General features: G+C 46.8%; 1 protein-coding gene across 1 annotated transcript; it reads right to left on the bottom strand.

Annotated features, from left to right (window-relative positions):
• Positions 1–8,992: 8,992 nt before the first annotated feature.
• Positions 8,993–10,445, bottom strand: LOC127753016 (protein BIG GRAIN 1-like). Its single transcript, XM_052278468.1, has one exon. The coding sequence runs from the start codon at positions 10,443–10,445 to the stop codon at positions 9,195–9,197; it is 1,251 nt and encodes a 416-aa protein (XP_052134428.1). The 3' UTR covers positions 8,993–9,194.
• Between the last annotated feature and the right edge of the window lie 856 nt (positions 10,446–11,301).

Below are 11,301 nucleotides of genomic sequence, written 5' to 3'. Positions count from 1 at the left end.
TCCTATGTGGCGTTCGGCCTGGGCAAAGAAAACCGAATATTCAGTGGCACATCCTCAACCAGCAGTGCAAAGCCAAGAACGTGTAGCCAAACTTTACCACCCTTTCAGTTTTTGGGCCCACACTAGTACTCCGTGCCGCCAAGAAAGAGAAAGGGAGAGAGATGTGTCGTCGTCATCGTGGTGCTCCACACCGCCGAGCTCGTCGCCCAGGGGAGGAGGACGACCGGGCGCCGTCCTCATCGGAGAAGCTTGCCGGCTCGATGGGGAAAGCGACAGAGAAGGAGAGGCCACGGCCGAGGTCGATCAGTGAAAGGGGACGGCCGCGGTGGAGGTCGATATGGCCCCCGGAGCTCGATCCGCCGCTTGACCCGGCTCCACGAGGAAGTCGAGGTCCGCATCGACCGCCGCCGAGGAGCTCAACGTGACGGCAACCCCCCACTCTGTTCTTGTCCGCCGACGATGCCCGACGCCAGATCCGGTGAGGTCAAGGTCGAGGCTGCGCTCTCGGTCGATCCGCGGCACCGGAGAAGGAGGAGGAGGAGGAGTGGTGGTGTGCTGGCGAGCGCCAGGCCCCACCGCCGTTGCCGCTCCGCCCGCTCGGCTTGACGCTGTCTCTAGCCGGCTCTCTATGGTGGGGATTGGGGAAAACTGGGAAAGGAAGAGGGGAGAGAGAGAGGGAAGGGGAAAAGTGAAAAGTAAAGTAGTACTGGTGGGACCCACTATGAGTGGTTTGCACTGTGGAACTCACATGTTCTTAGTCTAAGTGGCATACGAGGTACACCAAAACTTTGTGATTGCAATGTTACAGTTAGACGTCACTATTGGAAATTTGGGAACTGAAAGTGCATTGTGTGTGCCAAATTTGTCACGGTGTTGCTTGTAGGAGCAAGACACTGACGAAACAGTTGATATGTCCGAAATTCTGGGAGTAGATTCGTTGCTGCCCTGCTGGAAAGGCAGCTTGAGATATTTTCCACATGATGACCGTAATTTTCGTTGAAACCAAACACTTCTACTACTCCTGAAGTCCTGATGCCTTACTAAGGCCAAGTTTAGTTCCAAAATTTTTCTTTAAACTTTTAACTTTTCCATCACATTAAAATTTTTCTACACACATAAACTTCCAATTTTTTGTCACATCGTTTCAATTTCAACCAAACTTTTAATTTTAGCGTGAACTAAACACACCCTAAAGACAGCAATTTTTTTTTACACTAGGTAGGCAGAGAGAAGAAGATTTGATCAGGTATATATGACTCTGCAACTTGACTCAAAACAGTATTGCGATAAGATAAGCCAGCTAGCTACCGGTTGAAATTCTAATAACTGAGTTAATCAAACCACTAAACACAGTATCGTCATCAGAAGATAAGGCGAGAAAGTAAACCCTATCGCTTTCCTGCCGTGTGGACCCATACCGATGTGCAGTCTGAGGCGTCGTCCGAGTCATCAATTCATCGTATCCCTTCCGGGTTTAGGCTGGTGGTTGGACGCATCTCATCATCTACTTCGCCGACCTCGACCTCTCAACAATGGCGATCCGGGACCGGGGAGACAGTTGGTGAACACCAACCCCTGCCGTTACCAAGGCAACAAACTTCGCATTCCTCCATTAATCTCTTCATCGATCTAGTTCGTTTTGCTTTGTTTGCGGATTCAAAGAAACCGGTCTTATTGCTACGAGTCTACGACTAGTTGAACTAGTGTGCATAAGTTTTTTGACAATGAACAAATTTGATGTTTGCTCGTAGTTGGGGAGTAAGGATAAGCTTAGCTCCCTAGATAACTTATTTCAAATTAATTACAGGGCAAACTTTTGAGAAATTGGAAGGTAAAGATTAAATTATGTGATTTAAGTTTCAGAAGCATCAATGTTCTTTATCAAATTATTGGAAACTACAGATTTACAATTTTGTATATAAAATTGTAGATTTTTCGCTTAAGTAGCCGCAAAACTATGGGTTTTTTAATCTCCACCGTGGCCTTAAACACTATTTGACAAGTAGGTCCCACCTGTAATTCTTTAAAAAAAAGTAGGATTTTATTGCAGTACATGTTTTTGCATGTGGGATCCATTAGTCAAGTAAATCTGCATGCGAAAATGGAGCCTAAAGTTTGTAGTTTTCAATAATGTAAGCGTATAATTTGTAATTCTCAATACAAACTTTAAATTCGTAGTATCACGATGATTTATGTGAAGTATATGTAGCTTTCCAAAAAAAAAAAAAAAGCGCCAGCCCCGTTCTAGGCTTTCCCATTCGTAATGTTCATTGCCTGAAAGATTGGTCTTAGGAGGGGACGGTTTGAGCAAAAACAATTTCTTCTTTTTTTCAGAAGTAAAAAGATATCGGAACAACCAATTTGGAGCGATTCATCTGGGACTTTATCCATCAAAACATACATATCATCATCTACTAGTAGGACTCAAATAAATTGTTAATCATATCAAGAAAATGATGACACATTTGGCCTGAGATCCCAATGCTTCGTGCAGCTACTATGCAGGGGTGCCGTCGTTGGTTCCAATGCGCTGCCGGCTATGAACACAGCCGGCAAAACAGTTTCACCTCATCCTTCTGGGTTTTGGCACACACGAAATGCAAAGCTTGTAAGGTGAGCGTAACTCAATTGGTTACTCCGTTTATTTATATTCAAGTTTTAGATGTGATATGGATATATCCGTATTGTATTAACTTTTTATTAGTGGTAGACAACTTACCTGTCGGTACCGATGTGTCTCAATCGTACTTATAGAGATAGTAGGATAGGGTGCTGGTTCATATAGGTGAGTGCTTGAGTGTTTCGTCTTTGCTGTCTTTCAAAGAAAAAAGATTATATATAGATTTTTTTTCTTATTGAACTCTTACTAACAACATTTAGATTTTTTTTATACCTTCTGTTAATTTAAATCAAACGTTTGAGCTCATTAGTAAGAAAATATTAGTACGTGATGAAGTAGTGCCCTTTGAAAAATAATGCAAAGCTCTGTCATCTAAAAACAAATGCAATGCGTTGATCTGCAGGCAGGAACGGCCCATCAGAACAAGCACTTGGGCTACGGGCTTATGGCCCACTTTGCGATGAACCTGTTGGCCTGTAAGCTGGGCCCACTCGTCCACAGATAAGCGCAGCAGCAAAGCCACCCGGACAGGTTGGCGACGCGACGGCGACGGCGGCGGCGGCCATCGCTGGCGCTGGCCGCCGATCCGATGCGATCCGGCACGGAACTCGGCGAGCACCCGCTGCTTTTGGTTGGATCGATGGATGGATGGATCGGCGACGAGGAAAGGCGAGCGCCCACCCCGCGCGCGGGAGTTCCCAAATATTCCCCCTCCTCCTCCTTTCTTCTTTTGATCCGCCGTGATCGGCTATCTCGGGATCGCCGCCGGCGCTGCCGCCGTCGCGCTTTTCCTTCCCCCCGACCCCGATCGACGATCGATCGATCGATCGATCAGGCGTGTGGATTCTCCAAGAAAGAGAGAGAGAGGGAGGGAGCGAAAGAAAGGCGAAAACGCGAGGCCGAGTCTTTGTTGGCTTTCGTCTTTTGTCACATTCTCCCCTAACCTTTCGCTTTCCGGTCTTTCGAGATGAAAACAAATTTGAAATTACTACATCCGTCCCAAAATAAATACAGCAATGAAAATTCGTGTCCAACGTTTGACCGTCCGTCTTATTTAAAAATTTTATGAAAAATTTAAAAAAAGTTAGTCACACATAAATTATTATTTATGTTTTATCATCTAATAACAATAAAAATAGTAATCATAAAAAAAAATTTAAATAAAACGAATGGTCAAATATTAAAAATAAATAGTGCAAAACTGTATTTATATTGGACAGAGGGAGTACTACGCAACGGATGCAGCCCGGCCAGGCAGCCAGCCATCGACCTGTCCATTCGCAGTCGCAGGCTCGCAGCTTACCATTGCAGTCACTAAATTCAGTGTTACTACTACCAACTAATTACCTCCTCTTGTACTAATCCGCTCTTCGAGTTGACATGTTTTTTTTCATAATGAAATTCATTCTCACCTTTACTAAACCAACTACGATCAATTATTATAGATTTATAGGGTTTGCTCCCTCAAAAAAAAATATTATAAAATTAAAAACTACTCAAAATATCATTTCGGAGACAAAGATGGATAATTTCCACCAATAGTTGACGTCTTGGTGAGACGTAACCATTATTTCTTTTTAGGGCCTATTCGGTTTGAAGAAATTTCATGGAATGTTTGAACAAATTAAACTATATCCTTGTAAAAATCATGTGAAATTCCTACATTTCGACATTTCGACATTTTGAAGAAGCCCTTAATGGCTTACATGTAGAGCATCCCTAGGAGTTACACCATCTAGTACTCCATCTGAAATATGGCGCATGTGAGCAAAAAAGGGCCTCCAGCAGATATGTCATCGAGCCATCCATAAATAGCGCATGCCAAAATGAAGATAGAAATGCCACATATAGAGCATCTCTCTCATCGTATCATATCACAACAGCCGCAGATCCCGCCACCTTCCGAAGTTCCGCGACCTCCCCCCCCCCCTCGTCGTCATTGGCGGTCGGAAGGAGAGGGAGGAAAGGGAGAGGCACCGCCACACCGGTCACCGCCACCGTCTCCGTCTCCTCCTCCGCGCCTGCCGCCCGTCGCCCCTGCAAAGAAAATAATAGAGAATAGTCTGGGTAGAATAGAGAAGAGCCTAGAAAAGCTATAGTTGTTCAACACATCAAATTGATAAAAATGGTTCACTCATTTCAAATATAGCAATTAAAAAATTTCCTATTACAAATATACCCATTTCAAAAGATTATCACAATAAATAACACCGTTAATTTTAGTCATCGAAAATATAGCCCGTAAAAAATATAAATGTATGATTATTTGGAAGATATTATTAAAATATAGAAGTGTGTGACATAAAGAATGTAATATGGATGAACCGTTGAGGTGGAAAGGGATATGAAAGAGAAATCTTTTTTGGATGGTTATTCATATGGTAATGGGTATATGAAGGATCGAATTTGGATGAGCTGTTGGGGATAGTCTTATATATAGTTTTTGTCTTTATCAAGCAGGAGCATAATCTTCGAATTAAATCCATAGCCGATCATTATACCGATCGAATTTCACATATATCATCAGCCACAACTGACGACGAACAAATAGGTAGATAATGGCAGAGAGTAACTAGCGATAAAACTGGTACGGATATTTTTTTCCATTCAGACATTTTTTTAGGATCGGATAGGTTTGGTTGGATATTTTCGGATTTGTCGGAGATATAGGCCCGGGGGTATGCGAAGTGAGAGAAATTTACCTTCCCATCCTGCCGCGTTACCCTACAGCCTGGCCCTACCCCCGCACCCCGCAGATCGCAGGAGCGGCTAGGGGGCCTCAGGGTGCCACATCATACCCCTCGAGCCCTCGCACCGCTTTGCCCCGAGGCCCTCGCCCAGCTGCCATCTGGTGGGGGAGCAAGCGGGGAGGGGGCCCAAGCTGAACCACCTTTAATGCGCGCAGTGCCCCAACTGCCCCCTGCCGCATTCAACGCAGTAGGGGCAGACGTGTGGTGTGCTCGACTGGCACGCGACGGTCAGGAATGACCGATCTGTAACTAGCCTGTCGCCGGTCATATCTGACTGGATGGACGGTCGTGCCCCCACGTCGTATCTGCCTCCGGCGGAGTGGAGGTAGATGTGACCCGTCCCATCGGAGGGGTCATTCGGAGTTCTCCCCACGAGAGGGCGGCCACCACAAGTCTTCACCCATTAATTAGGGAATGACCGGGTTGTCCCCTTTGTCAGGCGAGGGACGGCGTTGGGCCCCACTCAAGGACAAACTGTGGCTTAGCTTCCAGGCGAAGGCACGGGTCGAGACCCGGTCAAGGTAGGGTGGGCCCCCATCCGAGAGAAGAGTAGGTAGAGGCGGTACATGTGGTATTCCCTTGAGGTATAAAATGAGGACCTTGCCCACTGAGAAAGGGGACGACTCTCAGAAAACCTGAGCTTTAGGAGAAGGGAAGCAAGAGCGCTCTCCGGATCTTAGGGACCTTTGTAACTCTCATTCTAAATCCCATACACAGGAGTAGGGTATTACGCTTCATAGCGGCCCGAACCTTTATAATTTTGTTGTGTACACACTAGCTAGTAGCCTTGGGGGCGGATACGTGATTTCCATAGGCGGGCCTTTTCCCCCGGCCAAACTCACGAAAGGGGGATCCCACGATCTCCTGCTAGAGAAGATCACTCCTCGACAGGATTCGAAAACGAATTCAGATATTTTTTTCTCGAAGAGTATAAGGGCACTATCCGTTAGAATCGGAGAACGGTCGGAAACAATCTGGGATTTTTTTATGATTTCCGCAAACAATGATTAATTTTTTTAAAAAAACACGTATATATACATAAGTTTTTCATACGGAGTCAAATGAAAATAAACTTTATATCAAAATTATAGAGTACGAGATCTATAACTGTGTTGCTAATAATTTTATTATTTGAGATCATTTAAGGCTCTAAATATTCATTATAAAATATCATATATGTTTTTACAAAATTTCATATCTACAATTCAAGCAACATCCGACGGACATGCGTGCTCTATATCAAAATTGTAGAACTCAATGGGATCTACCACTATGTAGTTTATGACATTTGTGTTTGAAAATATTAAAAGTATAAAACAAATTTTACAAAAATTGAAGATGTGAAATAAAATAAATAGCATCTTCAATCTATACAACAAGAACATAATATTCCATCCGTCCTAAAATATAAGAATCTAGGACCGGATGGGACATTTCCTATTACTACGAATCTGAACAGGTAGCCTATCCAGATTCGTAGTACTAGGAAATGTCCCATCCTATCTAAGCTTCTTATATTTTGGGACGGATGGAGTAAGTGATATGTTAAGTAAGCTACCTCCGTCACATATTACTTGTCGCTTTGACTTTTTGTTTGCAACGTTTGACCATTCATTTTATTTAAAAAATTAGTGTAAATATAAAAAATGATAAGTTATACTTAAAGCACTTTTGATAATAAAACAAGTCACAAACAAAATAAATAGTAATTCACATTTTTTTTCTGAATAAGACGAATGATCAAACATTACAAATAAAAACTCAAAGCGACAAATAATATGGGACGGTTGTAGTATACATGAAGTAGGCGATCTTGGGACTAGAAAGTGGATAATCATATTTACATACGGATCTCTTAGAAAACGGCCATGGAAATTGATTTTTCACATACGGTTATGGGATCGCCTACAAAATTAACAATATAAATTTTAGAGATGTTGACCTAAAATAACAAGCGATATCTCTTGCTTGATTAACGAAGCTCAATTTGAGAGGCTTTTTTATCCCGGCAAATATACGTTATTGTATTCATTCTGTTTCATATTCCCTCTGTATCTATATTCGTTAATATTCGATTCTATTTTCGTATCCAAGTTTTCGATTTTGAAAAAAAAAAGAATACGATAGAGCAGTTTCCGTCCATTTTCTATCTGTTTTCATCCACAGGAGTAACTCGGCTTCAAATAGTTACCCGTCCAAATCCTGCCACTAGCTCCAAAGGCAACATCGGAAACGCAAAGGCAACCATATGTTTCAGATGTTCTTGTTTTTTTTTCCTTTTCTTTTTCCCCTCATTCTTAATAAAGAGAAAGAAGAGATCAAAAGAGCCATGATTCGCAGGCAGGCAACGGCGGCATCATTTCGCTTCGTTCCCAAGCTGTCAGCTGCCACGGCGCGTAGCATGGACATGCCATGATTCGTCGATTCCTTCTTCGCCCTGATGATGATGATGATTTCTCGTGCGGAAGCACCAGCAAGCCAAGCAAGCAAGCAAGAAGACAGAGCGTGTGCATCGCCTGTCAAATCTCTCCCTCTCAACCCCTCCATCGCTTTTGGCTTTCCTTCCTTTTTAGGGAAAGAAACGCTAATGGTTTTCTCCCTGTGATGTCTGCTGATAATCCTGCTAGGCGACGCGTCAGCTTTTCGCTTTGTGGTACGGTTGCTTGCCAATGTGGTTGAGTTTTGTGTTAAAATTTCATACTACTATGTCTGTCCCAAAATATATTCCCTCCGTTTTAAAATATAGCATATATTCAAGATTTATTTTTAAAATATAATAAATCTCAACCAACAATCTCTTCCCAATATCTTCACTTCTAAATCAATTACAACCTTCTCCTATTTAATTCTACATACTTTCTTAATACTCGTGCATAAGCACGACCCTAGAAATGCTTATAGTCTGGGATAGGTAGTAAGAATTTCTAGAGTCAGTCACAGTTATTAAGAAAGTATGCATAATTTAACGGGCGAAGGTTGTGATTGCCTGAAAAGTAAAGGTCGGTGAGGAAATTGAATGGTGGAGAATTGTGATTGGTTAGGTAGATAATGTTGGTGGAAAAGCTATTATTTTTAAGGCAAATTCTGAACCTAAAAATTATTATATTTAAGAACGTAGGGAGTACAAGATACAACAATGTTGAAGTTTGAAGATCGGTGTAGTTTTATGAGAAAGAAACTTGCATTAATCGTAAGTTTTTTTTCCCCTTATGGTCTTGATTGCTCCAAGATTCATACATCTTCGGATAGCATCATCTCAAGTTCTCAACAACAAGGCCTCCTTTGAAATGGAAAAATTTCATAAAAAGATTGAGAAAAAAAGTTAATCAATTCCTATGAAAATTTAGAAAAACTAAATGTTTCGAAGGATTCCTGAGATGGGAAACTCCTTCCTTTATCGAATAGATGTATTGTGTGACTAAAAACAACCAACACATTACTAAAGAAATCTATACAAAAGAATGACCCACAATTATTTTACAAATGGATTTAGTGAGATCATGCAGGTGGACTTTGAAAAGAAATTTAGTGTGATCAGTGATATGTCCACTGATTTTCTTCTCTTAGAGTGTGGTGTTTTATGTGTAGTGTGTGCACGCAAATGTGTATATGTCGTGTAAACGTTAAAAGAAATGCATTGGCATGCTTATAAAAAGACCTACAAATTGATTGTGTTAACACAAAGTACAAAGTACCAATTATATAGCTACAATTACATGTACACACCTCCTCAAAACCTTGGAAAAGGGAATGAAAAGGAACACCATAGTACTATTACTATCGGACTATTTTTACAGTGAGCCCCCTCAGCTTCTACCAAATTACTAGACAGCCCTACTCCAGCTCCGACAAGGAGCATGGCCGTACGGACGGCGGCGGCCAATGTCGCGGCGGATACCAACTCCGGTGGTCCCGTACACCGGCAGCTCGTCCCCGTAGGAGCCGTCGCGACCACCCGCCGGAGCAATGGCCGCGAGGCTGTCGAGCTCGAACAGGTCCGAGCTCGCGTCGCTGCTCTCCTCGCCTCCGTCGTCGGTGTCGGCCTCCACCTCCATGACCGGAATTCGGCGGCAGCCGGCGACGGCCGCGGCCACCGCGACCTTGCCGTCGATGTCCAGGAACCGGACGGTCCTGCTCCGGCTCGGCCGCGCCCTCGCCGTGGTGGTGGTGGTGGTGGGGGTGCGCGGCGTCTTGGCGTGGCAGGGGCGGCGCGCGTACGACGACGACGACGACGGTGGCGCCGTCGAGCACGCGGGCTCCGGGTGGTCCGGCGAACACGCCGAGCGCTGCGCGGATGGACGCTTGCCGGAGAAGATGGAGTTGAGCAAGCTGGCGAGCCGCGCGCCGGGCGACGCCGGCCTGCGGCACGCGCGGGCCGAGGCGGAGCCCGGCTTCGTCTTCGCCGTCTTCTCCACATCCGGCTGCTCATGCCGCTGCTTCCGCGCGACCGCCGCGCCGTCTCCCGCGCCACCGGCGGCGGAGGTGCGGATGGGGCGGAGCCGGCGAAGCGAGTACTCCACCTCGGACGACGAGAAGTAGCCCCTCCCGGGGCAATCCGCCGTGGAACCCAGCGCCGGCGCCGCCCTGTAGCTGGCGGCCAGCGACGGCTTGTAGCAGTAGTAGTAGTGGTAGCTGTTCGCCGCCTCCTGCCTCTTCTTGGCCGCCGCACTCGCCGCGTTTCTTGTCCGGCCGTCCTCGCCGCCCTCGTCCATGGAGTCGCAGATGGCGTCGAGCAGCGTCGACGAGAACGACGGCTGGTCAGGCGCCCGCCGCCTCGCCCTCCCCCTCCCCCTCGCCGCCGGCGCCGGCGCCGCCCACCTCATCTCCATGTCGCGCATGGCGCAGAAACAGAGCAGAACGCAATGGCGATGGCGATGGCAATGGCAATGGCGCGCGTGATTCGATTCGATGGTGGAGTGGAGTGGAGTGGAGAGTGGAGTGGCGGGCGGGCGTGCGGGGGTGGGAGGGGGGATCTTGTTGCCGGGGGGCGGGGGGCGGGGCCCGCGCCATCTCGGTGTCGCGCGCGCGATCGCTGTCTGTCCGTTCTTCCGTTCCACGCCTCGTGCTCCTTCCATCTCTCCACCTCGCCGTCTCACTCTCACTCACTCGGCGGCCGCTTTATTTGTTAGCTTTTTGCTTTGTCGGCGCCGGCACGAGGATGGCCGTACCTGTGTCCCCTGCCGCTCTCACGTCTCACTGTTGCTGCTTACTTGCCTCGCCGTTTTTAGTTTTTACCGCCATGGGCGCCGGCGGGATGATCATGGGCTGCTGCCTAACGGGTTGGGCTGTTTCGGACGTGGGTGATGTTGGGTTGGGGCTTTGTTCTTTGTGTTTAGGAAAAAGTACACCGAAGGTCCCTCAACTTGTCACCGAGATAAAAAACGTCCTCGAACTGCAAAACCAAATATCGAGGGTCCCTTAACTTACTAAAACTGGTCACAAGTGGTCCCAAGGCAGTATTTCACATGGTTTTATCCTACGTGGTGCTGGTTTTGTCCACCGTGGCGCTTTTACCTTGGTCTTCGTTGCTGAGTCACCAGCGCCACGCGAAGCTGGTGGGACGGAGTGGGGCAGCGATGAGCGGACGCACGGGCAGAGTGGCGGCACCCGAAGCCGGCGGGGCGACGAAACCAAGCGGAGGATGCCAGCCTCATCGTCGTCATCTTTCGGCGTAGGGAGGAGGCGCGAGAGCTGGAGCCGGAGGAGGGGCTCCGCTAGAAGCCGCTGCTGTAGAACCGGGAGCGCATCATCTCGAGCTCCAGCTCCGACGCCGCCTCGGCCGCGTCAGTTTCGCCGCGCCCCCACTCCGCCGCCGACGCCACCTTGTCGTCCATCATATCGAACGTTGACGCGGCCGCGATCATCGCCTTGGCGCTCCCCGACAGTGACTCGTCTGGGGCGGCCCTCCTGCAGCCCCACCGCCCCCTACGG

Source organism: Oryza glaberrima, chromosome 10, assembly GCF_000147395.1.
Source record: "Oryza glaberrima chromosome 10, OglaRS2, whole genome shotgun sequence".
Lineage (NCBI taxonomy): Eukaryota > Viridiplantae > Streptophyta > Magnoliopsida > Poales > Poaceae > Oryza > Oryza glaberrima.
This window is presented reverse-complemented; position numbering and strand designations above follow the sequence as displayed.

Bases quoted from the DNA above. Each gene is read 5' to 3' on its own strand.
- LOC127753016 (XM_052278468.1), bottom strand. From the start codon at position 10,445: ATGGAAGGAGCACGAGGCGTGGAACGGAAGAACGGACAGACAGCGATC.